This window comes from Vicugna pacos, chromosome 17, assembly GCF_048564905.1.
Source record: "Vicugna pacos chromosome 17, VicPac4, whole genome shotgun sequence".
NCBI lineage: Eukaryota > Metazoa > Chordata > Mammalia > Artiodactyla > Camelidae > Vicugna > Vicugna pacos.
Genome location: NC_133003.1, coordinates 20,945,982 through 20,971,557, shown reverse-complemented (window position 1 = coordinate 20,971,557; position 25,576 = coordinate 20,945,982). Strand labels below are relative to the sequence as shown.

Genomic DNA, 25,576 nt, shown 5'->3' with positions numbered 1-25,576 from the left:
CCTGCTTTCCAGCCAAGAATCCTCCCTCACCAATCCCATACGGCTGCCTCTGCCCTCGTGACCCAACGCACAAGATTTCTGCCCGCCGCTTCCTTCCGACAAACACTGGGCACCAACCATGTGCCAGGCACTACCCTAGACAAATAACAGAAAGGTCGAGTTGGGCAAGGTCCACTCCGGTGGCTACGCTGGGGGCACGCCCATTGCCAGGCTGCCACCCTGAAAAGTCCACCCTGTCCTCTCCGTGGCACCTCCCCGCGCAGGGCCGCCAGCCCTCCCTCCCGCCTGAGGGCGCCCGAGCTGGGCTTGGAGGGGCATCTCCCGCCCGAGCCGGCTTCATCTCCTCTGGTCTGGGGCAAGTGGTGGAGAGAGACAACTGACGCAGAGAGACAAGTGACACCGGCAAGCCGGCCCTCCTGCTACACGGCCTCCAGGACTGGTTGCAAACACCCTAATCCCGCGCTGACTGGCCCGTGACCTCACGGCAAGGACCCCGCGGCGGGCTGCCCGGCCGAACGCCTGAAAGACCCTGCTTGGGCCACAAGGCTAGCTATTGCAGTGCCTGTCGGCCGGGCCCTGCGACTGGAGGACCAGGTGACTAGAACCGGAACTCCAGCTGGCCTGGGGCTCCGATTAGCCCAGAATCTGGGTGGGCTTAGGCCGCGGTACAAGGGGCAGGGGTCGTGGGGCTGCAGGCCTAGATCTATGGAGGGGCAGCAAGGCGACGGGTGGTGGCAAGAGCTGAGGCTGTGAACAGCGGGGACTAGGGAGCGGGGCCTCAGGTGTTGGCGGCCGGAAGCCAAGTTGAGGGGTTGCAGGTCCCAGACGCGCTTGGGAGGATGAGGGGGCGTGGCTGGCGTCCTCCAGGAAGCAGAGGAATGGGCACCTCTGTTGTTGGGGCACACGCCTAGGCAACTTACAATATTGTAAAATTGTTAAATGGAGTGACTTCTAAGTTGAGTAAGTTTCTCGACGTGTCAACATTTGTTATAAACCAGGAGCCAAAACAGGCATAAGTTAGCTGCCAGGAAGAAAGGAACCAGGTTCTCCCCTGGAGAGCTCCTAGCAGCCTGGCCTTGGGATAGCTGGATCAGAATTCATTCAACAAATACTATTGAAAGCCATCTATGTGCTAGGCACTCTGCACGAATACAGAGATTACGATGGTGTGTAAAAGAGTTACCCGCTTTCATGGAGCTGACCTTCTAGTGGGAAAGAGATAGCTGAAGAAAACGTGTAAGGAGCCATGAGAACTTAAAACAGGGGAAGTGAGCTAAGATCTAGGAGGTAACCAGAGGAAGTACATTTAGGACTGTGAAAACTTCTCATGCAAAGGCTGTCGGGTCAGAAAATCTTGGAGCTGTAAGGCCCACGAAGCTGGAGCAAAATCAAGTTATGCAGTGTGGAGTTCCAGAGGAGGCTAGAGAGGTACACAAGGATCAGATCATGCAAAGCCCAGTAGGACATGATAAGGATTTGAGGTTATCATAAGAGCAGGGTACATTTTAAAGGGTTGAGGAGGGAAATTATGTGATTAGATTTGCATTTTTAATTCACTGTGGCTGCTATGTGGAGAACAGACTAGAGGGTGGCAAGAGTAGAAACTAGAAGACCATTGAAGAGGCTGTTGAAGTCCAGGGAGTGGGGTGGCAGTTGAGAGGGAGAGAATTGTATGGATTTGAGATACATTGACTAGGTAAAATTGCCAGAACTTAAGTGATAGTGTGGATATGGAGTATGACGAGGGGGAGGTGTCAAAGATCTCTCTCCCCAGGTATGTGGCAGATTCTGCTTGCTTTTAGGTTACTCACCACCTGGGATATTAGGGACAGTGGGTTGGCTGATCTTGTACTGGTTAGACTGGGCTTAGCTTTGTGGTTTGAGTGCAGCATCAAGCTGAATGCTGTCGAAAAGACATAAGTAGGAAAGACCTTGGCATAGTTTTTCTGGGCCAGACCCTAGCACCAACTTTAGTGTGGTAGCTACTTTAATTGTCAGGCTACTCTTGGGCTCAGAGAAATGAGACAGTTGCCCAGACTCTGTCCCTGTGTTTGTTATGGAAGTCTTCTCTGTATTTGTTGGCAAATTTAGGGGTTCCACCAGACAATCTTTTTGAGACCTACTCCTTAGTCCTGCAGAGATGATCAATTTCATACATGTAAATAGAATTTCACAGTTGGAAGAGATCTCAAGTTCTCTTAGTCCAGTTTATAAAATTCTTTTTTTTTTTACATCATTTCCACAATTATTTAAGCTCTTACATCATGATTGGACACTAGAAATACAGAGATAAATAGAGTAAGACTATATACGTTCACTTCATTAATAAAATTGATTAAGCACCTTTGCACCAGGCATTCTGAGCTGCTTCACATACAAAATGGTTACAACTTGTCCTTGACCTTGGAGTTACATGTCTGCCAGCCTTGCCACTGAGGACAGTTGAATGTATTAAAGGGTTTGATTTGGGCAGGGAAATCCTAACCTGTTTGTAAGATTAGATAAGAAATGGTAGGTATCCAGGAGACTTTTTTGGAGGTATTCTGGCAACATCCCAATTCTGGTCCATCCCATCTTCCAGTTTCAGAATTGATGGGGAGCACTGTGGGATAGAGGGCCTTAGAAATGGAAACAGTTATTGGATCCTTTGTAGCCACGCTGTTTAGGAATGTAAATTGTAAATCCTCTGTAAAACACAAAAGAAAGTTAGGAAGGGGAGGGAACATTGACAGAGACAAGTTGTGTTTAAACTCGAACTTCTTCTGAATGGGTAACTCCTTCCTAGGTTTAGAGTTGCATAAACCAGATTATGTGCTCTACTGGGCAACTTGAATGGCCCCTCCACCACTCTCTTCCCTCAATCCCATAAGCAATAAAATACAAAGTAACTGTCATGTGCCAGTGTCAGGAGCGCTGGCTAGCTTTGCAAGGCAGCATGGCTCCAGAGTAGGAAGGGTGGGGAGTGCAGCACTGATGGGTCCCTAATCTGGCTCTCTGATGGCAGGAGGGAGATGACCTCAATCTTGCGGAGTCCTCAGGCTCTCCAGCTCACTCTGGCCCTGATCAAGCCTGATGCAGTTGCTCACCCACTGATTCTGGAGGTAAGAACAAGAACTAAGCCTCTACAGTATGCCCTGGGCATTGCTTCTGTTTGAGGTGCCACGGGGCCATTTGTGAAGACTGACAACATAGTCCTGGGTTGTGTCACAGTCCTGTGACCCTAAAAAGACTAAAAATCTGTTGGAGAATTGGGGCAGATATAAAATAGAAGAAAGGATCCAATACAATAAGAACCAAACCTCAAGACAATGTATGTACATTAGTTCTCTATTGGTGCATAACAAATTACCACAAGCTTAGAAGCTTAAAACAACACTCATTATCTCACAATTCTAGAATTTAGAGGTCCAGTAGACTTGGCTGGGTTCTCTCCTTAGGGTCTCACAAGGCCAAAGTCCATGGATCAGCTGATTAGGCCCTTATCTAAAAGGTTTGAGGAAGAATCCACTTCTAAACTCATTCTGGTTGGCAGAAGTTGGTTTCTGTGGTTATAGAACTGAGGTCCCCATGTCCTTGCTGGCCTTCTAGTGGGGATTACTCTTAGTTTTTAAGAGACCACTCACATTTCTTATCACCTGGCTCACTCCATCTTCAAGATAACAGCAGTGCCATCTCATGCTTTTAATCACTAACTTCTCCTTTAGCCCCCAGCTAGTTAAAACTCTGCTTTTATACAGCTCATGTGATTACTTAGGCCCATCTGGATAATCTCCCTTTTGATTAAAGCATTTTCCTTTTTGTTTGTTTATTTTTGTTTTTGGAGGTGAGAGATAATTATTTTTTTTTTTTTCAATGGAGGCGCTGGGGATTGAACCCAGGACCTCATGTATACTAAGCAGGCACTCTACCACTGAGCTATACCCTCCCTCCTTGATTAAAGCAAAGTCAACTGATAGTAGTAACCTTAACTACACATCCCTTTTGCCATGTAATGTAACAATAAAATATTGCATCCCATTCAGAGTCCTGGAGATTAGGGTGTGGAATCTTGGTGGGGCCAGGTGAGGGTCCTTTTAGGATTCGTCCCAAGTACTAGCTGAGCAGCATGGTTAAGTAAGCTTACTATGGTGCAGGGGGAGAAGGGAGCAGTCAGGAACAGTGGTCTGTGAGTGCTGGGACTTGACCAGGCCTCAGCGGAAGGGTGGACTTTGGTTACTACATAGGAGTAGGTGTTCCACAGAAGGGAGATGCTGTGTGGTGGGTCTCAGGGCCACAGGCAGGCTGGGTTGATGGGACCAGAGAACCGGAAGTGGTGGAGGGCAAGGAAAAGTGCAGCCTTGAGCATTGGCCTTAAGTGGTTGTGCATCATTCCATTAAAAAGAGGAAACATTCAAAAGCTTCTGACCAGAGTATGAAATAGAAATTATGGTGTTTTTAATCTATCAAGTGTGATGGTTTGGGGAGAGTGGGAGAAACTCAAGGCAAGACCACTATCAAGAGATTTTATGACAGTCTGAATGATGGATTCTGTCAGAATGGAGTGGCAGAGACAGCACTTCCTGCCCCTCCACCCAAGGCTCATGCTCTGGCTCTGGGACTGAAGGTCTTCACATCACTCCACCTTCTTTTTCTTCTGACCCACCAGTGGGACCCTCATGTCTTGGGCTCTGAAGGTCCTCATGGTCCTTTTGATCAGCCTGGGTCTTCCATCCACTCAAATGGTCCCTCTGACTGACTTTTCTCTTTGCGGTGGTGTTTATCTAGGCTGTTCATCAGCAGATTCTGAGCAACAAGTTCCTTATTGTACGAATGAGAGAACTTCTGTGGAGAAAAGAAGATTGTCAGAAGTTTTACCAAGAGCATGAAGGTATGACCAACAGTCCTCTGAAGGGGAGGCTTCTCTATCCTAAGGGAGACTTTACCTGGACACACAATGTCAGGCTGTCTGACTGACCAACCATAAAACTGCAGCCAGTCTTCTAAAGTCTTGATTTATATACAAACCTTTCATGATTATCAATATTTTTAAAATGTTTTCTAGAAGGGTTCTGTCTCATGGTTCCAAAAAGAAACTTAAGTTTTATGTCCTGGTAGTACCACTAGTTAACAGTTGACTCTATCAGACATTGTTTGAAGGCCCATGATTTCATTTAGTTCCCCAGCAACCCCATGAGGTAGAGATCCTTATGTCCCCAGCACACATATTAGGAAACTGAGTTGGGGAAGTTAATGACTTATCTGAAATCACACAGGTTGTTAAATTGGAGAGCCTGGATTCAGACCCAGGTATGTCAGACTCCCATGGTCCTTGTTCTTTTCTCTAAAACAATTTTTATTATTCCAAGTAGGAAGGCAGAAATATAAAAAGCTCTCTTGGACACCAGTGTCTTGATGAAGGTTCTCTCTCTCTGCAGGGCGCTTTTTCTATCAGCGGCTGGTGGAGTTCATGGCCAGGTACTTATCACTTTTGTTCCAACGTCTTCATCCACTGAGACTTATCTGCCCCTAAACAGATTTGTTAATTTCATCTGCCGCTCTTTAAAGTTGTAACCAGTGTCATGTATCTGAAGAAATAAGGGCTTGGGCCAAAACTGACCAGGTGGCCACCTGTCCTGTGGTGGTTACTTGTCCAGGGCCTATAGAAGAGTATTGTTGAATGCTGCCTAGCAACTCTGCTGACCTCCATGGCCTTTCTTGTTCATCAGCAGTGGCCTTCCATCACCTTCTATTTGAAGCAGCATTGGCACTCGGCTAGAAAAGCAGGAGACTCGGGATGTCCAGTGTGCCTTTATTCCTGCTCTGCTCACAGCGTGCCCTCCTAGGCCCAATAGCCAGATTCCTGACATGTGCTCCATTTGTTCACAGTGGGCCAATCCGAGCCTACATCCTCGCCCACAAGGATGCCATCCAGCTCTGGAGGACGGTGATGGGACCCACCAGAGTGTTTCGAGCACGCCACGTGGCCCCAGATTCAATTCGTGGGAGTTTTGGCCTCACTGATACCCGTAACACAACCCATGGCTCTGGTGCGTTTGCCTCCTGTGTCCACAGCACTAATGAGGGAAGTTGGTCTGTGGTTGGTGGGCAGGCCGTATGGCAGGGCTGAGAGCCAGGTTCCCCAGTGAGCTTTCTTCCCAGTTGTGTTTCTGGACCTTTGTGGCCATCTCAGCAGATGGGACCCCAGGACTATGGCAGGCAGGAGAAGTCAGGGCTCAGGTTTCTGGACCTGATTATGACTGCCTCTTGCCTCCATCCTGCACTCCCTATGAGAACCCCTTCTCTTTTTCACCTCCCCTTACAGACTCTGTGGTTTCAGCCAGTAGAGAGATTGCAGCCTTCTTCCCGGACTTCAGTGAACAGCGCTGGTATGAGGAAGAGGAGCCCCAGTTGCGCTGTGGCCTAGTGCACTACAGCCCAGAGGGAGGCATCCACTGTGCAGCTGGAAAAGGAGGCCCACGGCCAGCCTGAGGCAGGCCCATCGGTCCGTGAAGACCGGTGGCACTGCCCAGCCTGTTCTAGACCTCTGCTCCAGAACATTCTCCTAGGACCAGGGAGACCTGGGGCATGGTGCCATCTCTGTGAGGCACAACTACCTGCGTAAGGGCCTAACTCCTCACTGCCACCTCTTCTAGAATCTAACTCTATCTACCTCTTGTCTGGAATGTTCATGAGTGGTTCAGAGGAATGACGGCTCCTCTTTTTTCTAAGAACTGTTCATCTTTTTTCCAGGAATAACTTGCCTACTTGACTTGCCTGAAAAGTGAAGTGACTCTCTATTAGCAACATTTGGCCTATTTTCCTTAATAAAAGTCAGTGTTCTACTGAATCCTCAAGGTTGGGAGCACTACTCTAGGTGCTGTCTGTCTCTCCTTAACTGGAGTAATTAAACCCATCCTGAAGCTAAGTTTCTAGTCTATGCTAAATGAAGAGAAAGTCGTGTAGAAACCTCCCCAGGATTCACACACATAGTGTGTCGCTTATGAGTGCATAAAAGTATCCAGTGCCGGAGCTGAATGTGGGCTCAAATCCATGCTGTGCACAGGGCTGCATCCTGAAAGAAGGGGCACCTTTTGTTTGGACAAAGGTGCGTCTGCCCAGGAGAGGCATGTTATGACTCTTTTTTTTCCTGATTTGCTCAAAACCACTAAAGGTAGCCACATCTCTGTTGTAACTGAGGATGACCTGTTATCACTTCCAATCACCTCAAAATTTTGTGGCTTAAAACAATAATGATTTATTCTTACGTGTCTGTAGATTGCCTGGGTGGTTCTGCTGGGCTCACTTGGATTCACTCATGTGGCTGCATTCAGCAGTTGGGTCCAACGTGGTCTTCCATCCCGAGCTGCTTCACAGCATGGTTGTTTCAGGGTTCCGAGAGGGCAAGCCCCCATTCACAAGCTTATCAAGCTTCTGCTTGTGTCATGTTTGCTAATATCCCATGGGCAAAAGCAGGTCACATGGCCAAGCCCAGAGTCCATGTGGGAAGTAACTGCACAGAGCATGATACTGGGAGGTGTGAATCATTGGGTGCCATTACCATTACAGTCTACAAACTGAAAGTTGTGAGGAGCCTTGAATTTATCTAGAACTTATGAAAACAAGTATTTGCACAAGCCAACAAAAGAGATGAAGAAACAGCCAGAGAAGGAAGGAAAAAACCGGACATATGTGGATCAGGAAAGTAAAAGAGAAGACAGTGTTTCTGGAGAATGAAGCCATTCTGAATGCTGTTGGGAAGTCCAGAACAATGAAGCCTTTAACGTACCCTTGGCAGTGCTGTAAATGTGGCAGCATGGAGATCACTGTGACCTTGGCAAGAACAGTAGCTCTGAAGTGGTAGGGAGGTTACCCTATATGGAAGATAGTGGCTGAAGCATTTATACTGTCCTACTACCTTTGGGTTTAGAGTGGGATGTCTAAGAGTCTTAGAGAATCTTCATGCATCTGAACCTATAAATGTATCTTCAGATGCTCACATCTTCTCCTGTCTTCCTGTTACAACACAGGGAGAGTCCTGCTTCCCGTCAAGCCAGTTGCTCTGAATCCTGTCTCCCTGCTCTTAGTTAACCTGTCTCTACTGCACTTTTACCTTGCTCCACTAAGTCTTTCCCCGTTGAATTCAAATATGTTTTGGTGTCTACCATTTTTCAAAATCTCTTTGACCTCACTTTCCCCTGTGGCTACCTCTGTTTCTTTGTCTCTGCACAGCAAAGCGCATGGCGGTTGTCTGCGCTGACAGACTCATCCCCATTTTCTCAGCAGCCCACTCCCCACTCCAGAGGAGACTGCTTCCTTTATGCCTTTGTCGCTGCTGCCCAGCACAGTGCCAGACGTGTGTATCAGTGCTTTGTAAATATAATGGACTATCCATGCCCTGGTCTTCGACATTACTTAGAATTCCTCTGGCTCTAAATTCATGAAATCCTACTTTTAAATCGTAGTCTTCTACATTCCCCCCTCATGTCTTCCAAACCTAGACCAGTCACTCGTCCACTCTTCTGGGTAACTTTTCCCTATATTCTTCTCTCTCTTCAAACCTCCAATACCCCTTCCTCCTTCCTCACTCTCCAGCTGTTAACCCTGCTTCCTCTTTCAGGAAGATAACAGAAACCCCAGAACAGTCCTCACGCTCCCAAGACCACACTGAGGACCTACCTGCAGCTGTGCTCACCTACTTCCCCCCTGTTAAGGAGGAACAATGGACACACCTTCCAAGCCCCTATGTAAAGCCACGCCCATTCTGTGCAGGAGATCCTATCTTCTCCCCCTTACTCAAGGCACTGCCTCAGCAATTACTTTCTACTTTTCCTGCATCATCAGGAGAGGGAGCTTACAAACATGCTGTGGTTTCTCATAAAAAATAAAAGCAAACCTTTCTCAACAGCACACGTCCTTCATGCCACTGTCCCATTTCTCTGCTCACCTTTACAGTGAAACTCTCAAATTAGCCTAGAATATTAGTGACCAGTGACTTTCAGTCTAGATAAAATGGTGTAGACCCATTTCTCTGCTCCCCACTGAGTACAACTATATACCTGGAAATAATGCAAGAGACAATCAGAAAAAACTCTGAAGGAGTCTCTGAAGGTAAACTGGTTTGAGACTCCAGGACTAGAGGAACACTCAGCAGCAGGGAACCCTAGGTCTCCCCACACAACAGAACAAGGTGATCCAGACTAGGCAGTTCCCCAACCCTAACCCAGTAACAGAGGCAGACCATCTGGCCTATTCCTCCCTGCAGCTGAACGGACTAGACAAAGTCCAGCTGGAAACACCAGGAAAACTGACAAGGGAGACTGATCAGGAGCCCCCGCTCTCAGTAAGCAGCCAGGGGAAGCACTCTCCTCCCCTCCACTTCTCCTGTCTAATCCTCAAAACTGTGTACCTCTTAATGTTTCTAGCTCCATGTCCCCCTCAGTCCCTACCTACGTGGCCACTGTAGAGAAGACATTCTTATTGACTGAAAGAAATGACTAGAGACTTAAGTGCAGGGAATGGATGTGTCTGGCAAGACAGTGCAGAGTGGAAAGGGAAGAGGGAGAGCACTGGGACTGAGACAGTCCAGTGTGTACTGGTGACTACACAAGTCGTAAAACAGTTGAGAGAGTGTCAGTCATGTATAAACCTCTGTGGTCCAAAGTTTTCTCCCAAATGGAGATAACAGTCTTCCTAATGAGCATCAAGAGTTACAGCCTTCTTATCTGGGGTCCTGGGAGAGAAGATGGCTCCTCTTGTCCCTCTTGGAGCATTCTGCATAAGCAGGGGGGCTGGGGGTTGGTCATCTAGTTAGTGGTTGAAGATTTGTAACTCACAGGTCTGGGAACTGTGGGCAGGGTAAGAATTTCACAGAATCTTTTTCCTCCTTCAGCTTTGCCTGTCACTACAGATGTAATGTAATGAAAGACTGGGTGGTAACTGGGTTACTGACAGGCCACAGGTGAGTGGCTTTTTAGTTTCTCCTGAAAAAGCATCTCTTCCCACATATTAAACATACTTTTTCTATGTAGCCTCAATCATCTGGGGCATTTATGTCTTATCCATGGCTCTGACCCTACCCTCTGTTGTTCCCCATCCTCAGATGCTCCCCAAACAATTCCAGTGCAAGGAGTTCTCATCTTGGATTTTCAGATAATCCTTTACATGAATGGAGAACCTGGATTTGAGGAAATGGGGACAATGAATATAGTGTTTTCTTGTTTGTGACTTAAGGAAGAATATAGTAGGTTTAAGGGAAATTCAGAGGGACGTTCTGAAGGACTGGTGGAATATAAATTCACTTACAGGCTCTAGAGAGGGACAGGGTAAGGATACAGGAGAGTAAGAAAACAACTGAGGTCATGAGCTCCCAGAGAATGTAAATTTAAAAGGGAAGCCTCCCAATACAAGTGATCAGGTGAGGGATCGTCCTCTGGTTTAGCAGTTCTACGAGTCACAGACTTACGCTCCCCTCAGCTCTTGTGCCTATGCTCCAGTTCCCCTAAAAGCAGAGCAGGAAATAAGGGCTTATGAGCAGGTAGTTTATTTTGGGAATTGATCTCAGAAAACAAGAGTGGGGCAGTGGGAGAGTAAAACAGGACAGAGGAAGCCAACCCAAAAATAGGGTACTGAGGTGGTCACCACCGTGAACAACTAGCTGCAATCTAGCTGGAGGGCCTCTCCCTCCCAAAGTAAGGCCTAGAAATAGGTTTTGCTGAGGTCAGGGAATGAAGGTCCATCTCAAGATGTGGAAAGTAAGGGCAATAAGGCAAGGGAGAGGAGGGAATGATGCTGGAAACAGCTGCAGAAAACCAGGACCCCGGGATGGAGTAGAGAGCACTCCCACAAAGCACCATGGGAAAGTGGCTCTAAACACAGACCTCTTGAGATGTTAAAACTGTGCAAAAGTGGAGTAGGGTAATGGGGGTGCCTCCACTGCTCAGGGAGGAGGAGGGGAGGGAACCAGTGACAGCAACTTCAGCTGACGTTAAAAGGTCCTATCCTCATCTCCATGGAAACTGGGTGGGGAGAACCTTCCAGGTGCTCCAGCCCTTACCCCCAACCAAGCTAACCCTGGAGACAACCAGGTGAGAGGGATTGGACAAAGGCCTCTGGACCAACAACCCCTTTTATCTCTCCTCTTTTTTCCCCCTCCAGCCCAAAACCAAGCCAGTTTTTTTTGGAGGAGGGAGCAGGTGTTAAAGAAATCTCTCTCTCCTTCCTCTCTGTGGCAAATATCCTCTTGGCATATAAAGACACTGAGGCCTGAGTAGAGAGCCCTCCAGGGTACACCCACTGACATTCAGTGCCAGGGCCAAGAAGAGAGGGAGGCAAACTGTCAGGAATCCGGGCCATTTGGCCCCTGGAATGCAAGACAAGTGAGAGAGGGTTTGGTTCAAAGGGCCTTAGAACCATTTCATTATTGGAGGACTGAGGGGCACTGAGACTGAAGGGCTTAGGAGCGGCTATGTTTAAAAGCTCTGGAACCTGGTATTGGAAGGCTGATGGTGAGGCATTGCTAGTAACCTTATCCATGTCACTGGAGAGCCAAATAGTATGGCTCTGAGGTTTAAGTCCTGAGACTGAAGAGCTCTGGGGGTGTGGTTAAAGGGACCTGAGTTTGGAACTGGAGGGTTAGGAGACATAGTTAAGGAGTCCCTCAGATTGGAAAGCTAGAGACTGAACCCTCAACAATACGCTAAGGCTGGGTAGAAGAGGATGCAGCAAAGGCTAGAGACACAGACAAATACAGAACAGAAGAGTGTCATAGAAGCCAATGAAAGGACACAGCTGCAGAAGGAAGTAGTTAAAAGCAAAGACTGCTTCTCCAAGAGAACCATCACTTGGTACCTCTGTTATCAGAGGCTAGACCTCTGCCATGTTCATACTCACAGAGAGTGTAAGGGGTCAGAAGACTGTCCCTGAGGCCCTCACAAAGCTCGAGTGGGGTGGTGAAGGATGGTGGAGAGATTTGACTCCCAGTGTTTCTTAAGAGTTCACCTCCAGCTAACACCTTACTGCCACTCCCTGTATGTCAGGCTTCTCCCTCAGCATGTCTTCTGCTCTGTGATGAGGAGTGACGTCCACCTAAAGCCTTGCCCACACTATTAAGGCTTCTCCCTTGAGTGTGTCCTCTGATGTGGCTGACAGCTAACTTGTTATTAAAATCACACCCTTACCTCTTGCACACCTAAGGCTTTTTCCTGAGTGTGTTTTCTGGTGTCTGATGAGGGCTGACTGAAGGCCAAAATCTTGCCCACATCCCCCGCATGCCTAAGGCTTTTCCCCTAAGTGTATCCTCTGATGTGCACTGAGAATTGACTTGTGACTGAAGTCTTGCCCACACACCACACACTCATAAGGCTTCGCCCCTGAATGTGTTCTCTGGTGTGTGATGAAGTGTGATTTCACCCTAAAGCCCCGGCCACAGTTCCTGCACACATATGGCTTATCCCCTGTGTGAATCCTCTGGTGTTTACTGAGGTCTGACTTTTCACTAATGCCTCACCCACACACCATGCACACAAAGGGCTTCTCCCTTGTGTGTGTCCTCTGATGCCTGATGATGTGTGCCTTGCAGCTAAAAGCTTGCCCACACTCCCTGAACACATAGGGCTTCTCACCTGAGTGTGTACTCTGGGGGTTGTGGAGTGCTGACTCATCCATAAAGCCTTGCCCACACTCCTCACATACATAAGGCTTTTCCCCTGTGTGTGTCCTCTCATGTCTGATGAGATGAGACTTTCTTCTAAAGCTTTCCCCACACTCCCTGCACACACAAGATTTTCCCCCATGATAGCCTTATGTCTGAAAAGGTTTGACTTCTGGCTAAAATCTAGTCCACACTCTCCAAACTAGATTGCTCCAAATCCTGAGATTTCTACCCTCTCAAGAATTTTGTCTGCTTCCCCAGAGCTTACCCTCTGCGCCAGACTGCTGTACCTTCAACACTTTGCTTCTTCCCCAAGAGCTTACTGGTGGTCCCTGGGGTAGACTAGAGAAAACCACTGAAGTCCCCTTCTCAGCTGCACTCTGAAGCAAAGGTGTAGAGACTCCCATTCCGTGGTCTTCTGCTTTGGCCCCCCCAGTGGTTTTTATCAGAATGTGTTGCTGTTGCTGCTGGTCATCTGGCCAAGGATCCCCTGGGTGGAGTTGGTTTTCTACACAGAAATCTGGATAGGATGACTGGGTAGCTTATGTTGGCTGAGAAACTGATGACTGCCAAAGGCCAGAGGGCAGGAGGGCCAGAGATGAACTTCTGGTTTGGAATCTGCTGAAAAAGAAAGTTTTCAGTCACAACAGTCATAGGAAGGGCTGATAGGGCTTTTCTTCCCTGTCTTCTGGTAAGATCTAGCCCATTAATCACTCACAATGATTAATGTCTCCCCAAGACATGCTTTACCAGATCTGTATTTCCATTCAACCTCTTTTGACTTTTTATATGAAAATTATTACAAACATACAGAAAAGCTGCAAGAATAAGAACAATACTAAGAATATTTGTGTACCCTTTACCCAAAATACCTAATTGCTAACATTTATATATTGTATATGTATGTGTGTGTACATGTATATGTATGTATATACTTTTCTTTGAGCCATTGAGAGTAAACTGCATATATCCTGGCCTTTACCCCTAAATACTTCAGTATGTGTCTCATAAAAGTAGGGATATTCTCTTTCATAACTACAAAACAGTTATCAACTTTGGTAAATTTAACATTTACATAATACTTTTATCTATCATATATATTCTAATTTCGTCAATTAATCAAATAATGTTCTTTATAGCGTTTTTCCCTCCAGTACACAATCCAGTCTACGATCAGTTATTATAATTAGTTATCATGGTCCTTTAGTTTCCTTTAGTATCCTTCATGAAACTGGCATTTTTGAAGGATACAGTTCTTTTTTTTAAAGAACACTCCTTATGTTCAGGAATATGCATAGAACATTTCCCATGATTAGATTCAGATTATGCACTACACTCAATTTTTACACACTATATCTTTTACATGAATCCAAAAAACCTGCAGCAAAACCTATTCTACATATTATCCCAATAAGGAATCTTCTAAGTAAGCATCAGAGGCATCTTTAGCTCTGCAAGTATCTGCAATTTTACTAAAATTATCTTCTAAGCCATAACCATTTATATTAACACACACAGCCACAGCCATTTATTTCCAACAAGAGAACAATCTTTATGACTATATGGGAATGTCCTTTGTGACTTTTCCTATGAGAAGAAAGAATGGATTGATGTAAGAGTCATTCAGCCTGGATGTCTCAAATGCAGAAGTCAGTATAGAAGAGCTGCTAAACAGTGCATATGTGAAACCTTCATTTCAGTTTCCCTATTCATTAATAGGTGTTCATTAGAGGACTATTATGCCATCAGGTTCTACCAGGAAGTGGAGATTCAGCAGTAGACAGGCACAACTAACTTAAACTTGGCTCTTAGTTCCCGAATCAGTCCCATATCTGCTCTTCTCTGTTTTCCACAAAGCGACATACACAGAAATTTCACTTTTTGGCTGTACTTACCTACCTAAGAAATAGCAAAATTGAATCACAACTGTTTCTAACCAGCTGAAGATGATAAACCATGAACTTTTTGTAATCTCAAGAAGCCAGACTATTGGCGCTAACTGAAGATTCTTTGCTGACTAATAAATAAGGGGACTGTTTTAACCAAACATGTATGGATCCATTGATTCATTTCATCCAATGCAGAATGCTAGTTATAACACAGATGCCATAAAACTGCCTTCCTAGTACTTAATCATCCCTGACATTTCTCTCCCTGTGAACCATTTAGTAAAAAATTCTTTTACTGGTTTATACCTTTACCTGACAATTAAATAAACTCAAATTTTTTTCCCAGTAAGTTCTGCTGGCCTTTGTTTTATTACCTGACATTTGGGTTGTAAAAATTGTTATTATTATTATTACTTACCATAATAAATAACGTTTACTATGGACCCAGCATTTTGCTATCCAGTGCTTTGGATAAAAATCAAATTTAATCCTGCTATTATCATTTCATAGATGAGGAAACTGAGGTTTGGAGGGGTTAAGTAACTTGTCCACAGTCACAAAGTACGAAGAAACAAAACAGGGTTCAGGATGCGCTTTTAAACACAACACAAGCCACAGATAACTCTGAACTAATTAGCACTCAAATGTTTATGTTCTACTAAGTCTGTCTTTAAAGAAGAATAGAAAAGCTTCTAAGCAAATGTGAGACTCTGGCTGCTTTGGAGAGAAGCAGCTAGTGAGAATTACGCCCTCTGACAGATCAATTTCTTCGGGAAAAAGGCAACCAAATTTGGCCTAGAGACTACATCTGGGGGTAGGGATGTTCTGGGCTTTGACCACAGTCTCAGGCTGTAAAGCTGCCATCCAGACATCCCAGACACCCAGCCCAACTGCACTGATTCTCTCAGGACAGGATGAGAGGTGGCTAAGCCATGCTGCTCCAGAGGACCTGCTGACCCCAATCCTGCCAGGACCCTCATCCATCCAAAAGGAAGTATTTCCTGGAGCCAGGAGAGTTCTGCCCTGGGATCAGGAATAGAAGAATGGGGTGGAAGCGGGTAACTAAAACCAATTTTAATCTCTTCCTTCTTTATTCTACATTTCTAATAAACAAGACTCTTCACCTTTTTTTTTTAAGTCTATAATATTCAGAGTAAAAGCCAAGCTCCCGACAGTGGCACACAAGGTCCCACTTTCTCTCGTGACTTACTGGCTCTCTGACCGTCTATTCTCCATCCTTTGTTCACTCCAGTCTGGGTCACACTGACCTCTCCTCCTGATGCCATGCACTGGCTGGTTCCTATGTCTGGAACACCCTTTTCCCAGATATACCACTGGTATATTCCAAGAACCCAGAACTGGACCTAACATTTAATAGTTAATAAATATTTTTGAGAGAATGAGTGATAGGAGCAGAGTTAATTAAGAAAGAACTAAAAAGTTAGGCAGAAAACAGACACATGTTCTCAACACTCTCAGAACCAAAGGCTCCTTTTTATAGTCTATGTTTTATAATATCTTTCCTGAAATGAAATTCATATTTAATAAAATACCTATACACAGAATTTTTTATAATAATGTTATGTCCTAAAACCAAAAATATAAAAGAGAAATAAAGGAAAGTAATTTACAGTAAAACATTATGCATTTCAATATGAATTTCTTGGAAGGACTACATTAGGAGACATAATGAAGCAATCATACGCTTACAGCTATAGGCAGATCACTGTGGACACGCCAGCTACAAATGTAGATAAACATGGATGGGCCTGATTGATGGCATGTGTATGTTCTGTTGGTCACAGACACAGGTATGCTGTATGGGTGGTAACTAAAACACTACAAGCAGCAATGCCATTGGTGATGTGATGTTTTCCATATTGGTGAACACCTCTTGATGAAGATTCAGAACTATTTTCCTTGATTTACAACCTACTATGCAAAAACTATCTTATGATATTATCTAAAATAGTTTTATATTCTAGATTCAGAGCATGTCAGCAGATCCATGGCCTGGAGGAAAAAACCAGGAGAGGGAAGAAGAATTGATACAGATCTAACAGACAGTTTAAAAAAATGGAATGTGTGGATCTTGTCTGGATCCTGATTCAAATTGGCAAAAAGACTTTTTTGAGATGGTCAGGTAAATCTGAACACGAACTAACTGTTAGATGATACTGAAGCACTACTGATAATTTTGTGAGATATGATAATGATACTGTGGTTATATATTTTTTAAAAGTCCTTACTTATTAGTTACAATGTGATATATTTAGGAGTGGTATGTCACATTATTTGGGATTTGGAAAAAAAGATATACAGAGAAAGGGAAGGATGAATGAAGTGTAGCAAAACAGTGTAAAGACTGAAATGGATCCAATAGGATCCAAAGTTTCAGTGTAAAGATTAATATAATTTGAATCGGGTTATTTTAAGGCAATTTTAATATAGTCCTCAGAATCAATAAAATGCATGAGCATAGAGATAGAGAAGAAGACCAGATGAAACAAGATAAAAATAAGACCAAATTAGACTGGCCAGGTGAAAGCAAATTTAAGTGGGTAAATCTACACTGAAATAGTTGGAGAAACTAGGCCAGAAGCCAAATGGATTGAAATGGGGCCAATTCAAACTGATGAAAGCAGTGCAAAATAGATCCAAGCAGATAAAAACAGAACAAATCAGAACTACTTAATTCATAGCTATGCCAAATAGAGAAAAACCTTGAAAAAAATTTTTGACAGAAATTTATGTGCCACTCTGAAAATAGGACTTTTAAGAACTCAGGAAAATCCAGAATAATTTTGTATTTGCCAACCTAGACAAATAATCAGTTTTAAATAAATGAAAATATGGTTTATGATACCAAATAATCTGTGAAACATAAAACTAACAGATTTAATTATGCTTTAAGCTTTTTTAACTTCTAGGACACAGAAGGCCTCACTCACTACTTTGCTCTCCTTGCTCTCTGAGCTCCCATCACGCTGGCCCCCTTGCTTTTCTTCAAAAAGGCCAGGCATACTCCTATCTCGGGGTCTCAGCACTGGTTGCTCCCCTGCCTGGAACAGTTCCCCACCACACCCGCATATCTAACTTCCGCACTTCCTTCAAGCCTTTGCTCAGATGTATCTCCTCACAGATGCCAACCCTGGTCACTCATTCAGCCAGCTTCCTCTACACCCTGGCACTCTGGGTCCCCCTTATTCTGCTCTACTTGTATTTGTATAATTATACATACTTCTTAACTCTGTAGAGCTTATTATTCTTTAACATACATAATTTACTTATATATGCTGCTTACTGTATATATCAGTGTCCCTATACTAGAATGTAAGCTCTGTGATCAAAAAAATGCTTTATTATTTTATTCAATGGTCAATGAATATATGAATGGAAAAAGGAAGAGAACATGTTCTCACCCAACATAACTAGATTCCTGAAATGCCAGCATTTCTTTGTATAGGCTCAGGCTCAAGGCTCAGTCTCTTCCACTCTGCCTCAGTGAAAATTATAGCCACATCCTTGAATTTCACTGGTCCCTAAATCAACCAGTAAATTCATACTCATCAAGTCACCATCAACTTTCACAGGGAGAATGGAACCACCCCCAAACCACTGAAGATATCTCATGCCAGACATGACATGGTGCTTGAAGGCAGCCTTCCAGAACACTACCACAATAAGACATCAGGAGAAACCCTTGCCTTTTCCCAGATGAAGACCTGTCCTGATCCCACAGGGCCCCTAGGACTCTGTCCTCTGTATCCTCCTGCAGGGTCTCTAAGCTCTCCTGCAGAATATCCTGGTTTAGTCAGGGGCAAAGGGAATTACTCCCCTGGGGTACCACCTCTTCCATTAGGTCTGGGTTATGGTGGGGGCTAGCAGGGGACTGTCACACCAGGCCTAGCCTCAATGCTGCTTATGGCCTCAGGGACTTGGTAGTTGAAGACTTCATAGGAAAGACATCCACAAAACTCCAGTCTGCCAGACTCAGGTGGAGCATTGGAGAGGACCTATGCCTCTCCCAGCTGAAGACACAGCACTACTTCACGTTTGACAGCTAGACTTCAGATGGAGTGCTGGTTCCACAAAAGAGTTTGGCATCACTGGAGTGTCAGAGCCAATCCTGTTTTCCCCATTGATACTTCACTGCCCATCAGATCTTGACTGTAACTGAGAAGCCTGGAGACCTCTCTTTCAGGCAAGTCACAAACTTGATCTGCAGCCACTGGTCTCCAGGGTACCAGTGGTTTCTAAGACATGGGGAAGGGAGCATCTTTGGCAATAGAGGACTGGTTGCTATAGGCCCTTTTGGTGATGAGGGATTCTTACTTCCCACAGGCATTCTCCCCTCTGCTGAACAGTCTGGTGTCTTACTTCATTAATTTCTTAAGTCCAGGGGTTCAAGTCTGCCCACTACAAAACAGTGGTAAAGGCTGGCCCTGTTGAGAACTTGGCTGAAGCACAGTCTCCCAGCCAGGTGCTAGGCACTCAACGCTTCAGCTTCCAAATTTCTCTGGCACAGATACCAAAACTATATTACTTGGGTACCTGTATCAGGGGTCCCCAAGACCACTACCCCCTATTCAGTGACTCACTAGAAGGACTGACTGGACTCAGTATATAGCTGTACTCACAGTTAGGGTTTATAACAGCAAAAAAGATATGCAACAGGATCAGCGAGGGAAAATGACACAGGCAGGGTCTGGAGAAATCCATGTACTGGCTTCCTTATGCTCTCTCCCTCTGGTAAGTGGACATGGTGAGTTTCTCCAGCAGTGAAAAATGCAATAACATGTGTGCAATGTTTCGACACTAAAGCCTCTGGTGCCCAAGGTTTTTAAGGGGTTTGGTCACGTAGTACATTCTGCCTAGCAGCTATGAAAATTCCAGGCTCCCAGAAGGAAAGCAAGTTGCTCAGCATGAAACACACTGTCAAGGTACAGTGAACTACACCTAAACTACAGTACTTGAGTACCAAGTTCCCAGATGCCAGCAAAGGGCCAACCTTGTAAGCAGGCCTTTCTAAATATAGCAGTCTCAGTGCTACTATGTTAAATCTTTCTGCACAGCCTCTTAGTTGTACTGCCTGCTGGGCACAGCTCACTGACCCATCTGTTAGTCTATCAAGGGGAGCTTTGAGCACGTACCATGCAGGCTGTACCCAAGGAGCCCAGAGGCTGCTGCTTTTGCTGCAAGGGAGTAGCATGGGGCTAATCAGGCAGGGGGAGCCACCTCCTCCTGCTCCAATTCCACAGGCACCACTCCCTGCCCTCCCCCTGGAAAACACAAATGGGGATATCTTAATGGAGGATACCCAAATTCCCCCCCAAACTGGAGACTCTCAGCCCCACAATATACACACCTGCCTTGGTGTGAATGCCAGAGAGGGAAAGGCCCTGACTGGAGCCACACAGCAGCCAGAGGCTCCCCTCTATCAGCAGCACCCAGCTACAATGCCCCCTGAGCGCTACGTACCCCTGCCAGTTACCTCACTCTGGACCATTTGGCACAACCTTCCTCCCTTTTTCTCATCACACTTTGGCCTTTGTCAGCCATCTTGAAGGAAGAGGAGAGAAGGGGAGGGGAAGGGGGAGATCAGGTCCCCACCCAGTAGCCCAAGGTTTGGATGACCCAACAGCTCAGCAACTTTGGATATGCCTCATGGTTAGCATACTATTCTTTTAAGGCAGAGACTTCAACAACCCCTACTACTTCCATATCTCTCCAAGCCTTCAAGGAAGGGGTAGGTAACACCATGGCTGTAATGACACAGTGCCTGGGCTTCTATTCTCAAACTCCGTGCAGGGCATGCAATGCCCAGCTTCTGACTCCACTGGTCTAGGTTCCAGCTGTAGTCAGTTCCCTGTGTTCCCAGGAGTTGCCACAATACTGAGTTTTGAACTGAGTCCCATCAGTTAGGAAGAGCCCCAGGCCCTACACTGACTTCTGGAAAGCTGTCTATCTTTCATTTTGGTATCTGTATGACACATGACCCTATCAGAAATTTGCATATCTGTCTCCCCACAAGCCTGAGTCAAAGACCTCCAGCAATTTGCCCCAGAGAAAGGCAAGCAGTGTTAGGGAATATGCCGGTTACAGATGCTGAAGCGCTGCAGACAAGGATCCTCGACTAGAGTCTCAGTCTGCTGCTGACTACTGCCCCCTTGTGACCACTCAAGTTTCTCCAGCTCCAGGAAACCCCTAAAGCATAACTCCAATGCCACAGGCAGAGGTGTAACTCCCTCTTCTGTCCAATCTCTTCTCAGTCATACCACACTACATGTTTATATGTTTATCCATCTATCTCCCTTCTAGATTGTGAGTTTATACAAGCAGCTGGAGATCATAATAGGATATGCAGGTAAATGAAGAGTCATACCATGCTTCTGGACAGGGTGAATTATACTGCACGTCAATCAATTCCTTCCAAATTAAATAAACTCAATGCAATGCTAATCAAGATAATTCTAAAATTACTTTGGGGGCCGGGGGTGGGAAGGGACAGACTGGGACTTCAAAATTTGTAGATACTGACAGGCATATGTAAAATAGATAAACAAGATTATACTGTATAGCACAGGGAAATATAGACAAGATCTTGTGATAGCTCATAGTAAAAAAACTGATAATGAATATATGTATGTTCATGTATAATTGAAAAATTGTGCTCTACACTGGAATTTGACACAATACTGTAAAATGACTATGACTCAATAAAAAATGTTAAAAAAAAGAAAAGAAAAAAACAAAATTCTTTTAAAGAAAATACATAAGAACAGCCAAGAAAATTATGAGAATAAAGACTAAAAAGGGAGACTTGTCTTCTAAAATATGACAACACATTTTTAAGCCATAGTAAATAAAATTGCTTTAGCATTAGTGCAGCACTAGATAGAGTACTGGAACAGAAAAGCAAGAAGGGGATGCATACACTGAGCTCCTCTCGATATTTTTTAAGAGACAGGAAGTTAAATGGAAACTCTGATGCTGAGATTATGCCAATTTGTCCTCATCAATCTATAAAAGCTGGAACAGAAAGAAGAAAGTTCCCAGACACAACTCCACGTCCTTACATGAAGGACTTAGAGTCTTTTCCTGACTTCTCAATCTCCTGTTTTCTCCAGGACTCCTCCAGCTACCTGTCCCTGCCAGTGCTTAGTACAATTCTTCAGGCATTTTTGTAATTCTAGCAATTAGGGCAAAGCAGGCCCTTGGAGCGGGCTGTGTTAGTTCCAAATATTTGCTTCCCTTTTCTGCAAAACAGTTATACTTTCCCATCTGCTGATATCAGGCAAATACATGTGACCTGCCTCAGGCAGTGAAATGTGAGTGGAAATGACATGTCTCTCTTCTAAACAGCAACTTTAGAGCCACTGTGTGGTTTCATCTCTCTTGCTCTCCTCCCTCTGTCACAGCACTCTTTGCCCCACATAGGGTCTGCTCTTTCACTCTTGGTCATGGACTGAAAGGACATGAAGTAGAGCCACAGCTAACCCACTAAGAATGAGACAGGATTCCGGTTAGGTTGCTGTTGTTAGATAGCCATTGAGATTTGAGGTCATTTGTTACTGCAGCATAACTGAGCCTACAAAGCTCTTCTCCTTCCAGAACTACTAGCAGCATGCAGTAGCTAACACTGATTAAGCAGGTACCATGTACCAGGCACCATGCTAAATCCACTGTTTCATTAAAGTTCACGACAAAGCCATGATGTGAATACTGCCGCTACCTCCATCTCATAAAAAAATGGACCCGAGAACTGGGAGGTTAGGTCATTGGCTCACAGGATTGTATCACTTCCAAGTGGCAGCACCAAGCCTCTGGCTTCAGAGCAGCTTCATCAACCTCTGCCTCAATAAATGCCTATGGAGCCAATGACTGAATGAAAAAGCAGAGTGATCAGACATCTAGAATCCACATAGAAGAAGCCACCCTTTTCAGAGTGACGTAGAGAAAAGGATCACTATCTGACTGATAAGCTGGGTTATGCTCTGGTAACAAATGACCTCCAAAAATCTAAGTAATTAAAAGCAATTAAGGTTCCCCTGCTCCCTCATAACAGGTCGATCACAGGTTGGTCATATCTACAATTCAGACTGCAGAGGAAGAAAAATGGAAGGATGAGTGAATGGATGGATAGATGTGTGGAAGGAAGGAAGGACAGTTTAATCATAGTATGTGGCAAACATGGCATCCCAAATCAGTGAGGAAACAATGCCTCTTTAATAACTGGTGGGAGCAAACTATGATCTACATGGCAGTTCAGTATCTATTAAAATTGCAAACATGGCTTCTAAAATCATTAGAATCTTCTTCACCTTGGTTAAAAAAGAAAACATGAGTCTCGGCAGACTTTTCGCTGTGAGAGATGCCTGCTCCTTCAATCTCATCCCCTCAAATCACCATATGTCCTCACCTTTCTCTTTCCAGCACAACCCACCCCAGGGAGGCTCGTGGTGGCTAGGGGAAAAGGGGTTGAGAAAAAGCCATTCTGCAAGAAATTCCAACAGAAATATGCAATATAGTCGACAGAATTAGACCCCTCAGTGAAGACAGAATAAGAATGCCTTCCAGACACATCAGGCTCCTCCAGGAAGCATTCTCCAAGAGGCGCGGAAGGCTCTACCAGATGCACACAGACCCCCTTCTCGCAGGGTGGTGCTATCCAAGAGCAATATAGTGAGAGCCACAGTGCCAAACACATACATAATTTAAAATTTCCTAGTAGCCAACTTAAATCGTTTTTTAAAAAGTGGAATTAATTGTATTAACATTTAATCCAGCATATCTAAAATATTATCATTTCAACCCATACTCAATATGAAAAGGTTAGCGATAGTTTATATACTTCTTTTATATTTTTCCAGCCATCTCTTCGAAATCAGGTATGTATTTGACACAGCACATCTCAAAAAGACGTTAAATTTTCAAGGGTTAAAGGGAAATGTCTCGGCAAAACAATAAACTTGTGTCTGATGGGAAAATGTTTTAGACTTCATTATTTAGTTACAAATTAATTAAAAGTAAGTAAATTTAAGAATGTAGTTCCTCAGTAGCACTAGCAACAACTCAAGCGCTCAAGTGTCACTTGTGGCCATCGGCTGCTGGAGTGGACAGCGCAGATGGGACCCCCTCAGCGGGAGGCGGGGCGGGGAAACTTGGGGAGGCGGCTGTAAACCACGTGGACAGCGTACTGGACACCATGGGAGGAAACCCCGCCAGATCCACAGGGAAGGCGAGCAGTCGGGAGGGGTGCTCAGCGCCCCCACAACGCGCACCCTTCATTCCCACGCAACCTGAGGGACCGGCCTCAAGCTCGGATACCGCCCACGCCAGCCCGGCGCCGGAGGTCGCAGCGCAGGGGAGGGGAGGCGTTCACCCTCTTCCCGCCCTGGCACTTCACCAGCCCGCCCCACTCACCGTCCGCGGCCGAGCCCAGGAGCTGCTCCCGCGGGGCCCACCTTGCGCCTGGGTAGGTGAGGTAGCGGCGGTAACTGCAGCCGCGACAACGTCAGGTCTGTGCCTCTGCAGGAAGTGCGTCACTGGCGAGCGCGCAGCCTGCCGGGAAGCGTAGTCTGGAGACAGAACGCGAGTAGTGCCGGAAGGAGAGTCTGAGTACGGTCTCATTGACCTGCTCCTTTCTCCTCGGGCAAACGTTTTTTGTTTTTACCGCGGGTACCCATAAACAAAATATAGTGTTGGTTCCATGCTTTTAAGCATTACATAAATAAGTGGGAGGGTATAGCTCAGTGGTAGAGCGCATGCGTATCATGCAAAATGTCCTAGGCTCAATTCCCAGTCCCTCCATCCAATAAATAAATAAACATTACATGAATAGCCTTATAACGTAGGTACTAGCTCATTTTGCACAGTTTCTATGATGATATGCAGTAATCCATCCATTTGTGTTCACCGCTGTATGGTATCTATTGTAGAAATAGACCAATATTTCAATTGGATATTACCATGTCTCCTTGCGCTACACCCGTAGAGTTTCTCTAGGGCAGCGGTTCACAAACTTTTTGTTGTAATAACCCTTTTACATTCTTAAACGTTTATTTTTTTCCAGTGTCATTGAGATATAATTGACATACAGCACTGTTTAAGTGCTTTAGGTGTACAGCATAACGATTTGACTTACATATATTGTGAAATGATTAACACAATAACTTCAGTTAACATCTATCATCTCATACAAATACCAAAAGAGAAAAAAAGTGTTTTCCTTGTGATGAGAACACTTAGGATCTACTCTCTTAACTTTGAAATGTACCATACAGCAGTGTTAACTGTAGTCATCATTCATTACTTATTTATCCTATAACTGAAAGTTTGTACCTTTTGAGCACTTTCGTCTAATCCCTGCCCCAGCTGTGGGAACCACATATCTGATCTCATTTTCTATGAGTTAGACGAGGTTTTTTTGTTTTTCAGATTCCACATACAAATGAAATCATACAGTATTTGTCTTTCTCTGTGACTTATTTCACTCAGCATAATTTTATTTATATATATATATTCTTCTTTTTCCAGTCATCCATAGATGAACACATAGGTTATTTCCAGGTCTTGGTTATTGTAAATAACTCTGCTATGAATATGTGGGTACAGATATCTCTTCTATATAATCTTTATTTTTCTTTTGTATATATTCCCAGAAGTGGAATTACTGGATCCATGGTATGGTAGTTCTATTTTTAATTTTTTGAGAATCCTCCATATTGTTTTCCATAGTGACTGTGCCAATTTACAATTTCACCAACAGTGCACAAAGGATCCCTTTTCTCCACATCCTTGCCAGCTTTTGGTATCTCTTGTCCTTTTGAGGATAGCCATGCTAACAGACATGGGGTGATATCAGACTGTACTTTTGATTTGCACTTCTCTTATATTTAGAGATGTTGAGCACCTTTCCATGTACCTGTTGGCCATTCATACATCTTCTTAGGAAAGAATGTCTATTGAGGTCCTATGTCCATTTTTTTAAATTGGATTATTGAGGGGGGGAGTGTTTGTTATTGAGTGGTATGAATTTTTTATATATTTTGGATAT

The 25,576-nt window shown here is 44.8% G+C and overlaps 1 protein-coding gene and 1 long non-coding RNA gene across 2 annotated transcripts; one reads left to right on the top strand and one right to left on the bottom strand.

The window, feature by feature from the left end:
* The first annotated feature begins 125 nt into the window (after positions 1 to 125).
* On the top strand, positions 126 to 6,826 carry NME6 (NME/NM23 nucleoside diphosphate kinase 6). Its single transcript, XM_006196260.4, has 6 exons — positions 126 to 594; positions 3,005 to 3,101; positions 4,765 to 4,867; positions 5,415 to 5,454; positions 5,866 to 6,026; positions 6,302 to 6,826. The coding sequence occupies exons 2-6, from the start codon at positions 3,012 to 3,014 to the stop codon at positions 6,466 to 6,468; spliced, it is 561 nt and encodes a 186-aa protein (XP_006196322.1). The 5' UTR covers positions 126 to 594; positions 3,005 to 3,011; the 3' UTR covers positions 6,469 to 6,826.
* LOC107033069 (uncharacterized) lies at positions 4,413 to 24,061 on the bottom strand. The gene is made up of 3 exons (XR_001458470.3): positions 23,944 to 24,061; positions 12,897 to 13,246; positions 4,413 to 4,821 (listed from the first exon to the last, which is right to left on the bottom strand). It is a non-coding gene; the product is annotated as an uncharacterized lncRNA (long non-coding RNA).
* Positions 24,062 to 25,576: the final 1,515 nt, after the last annotated feature.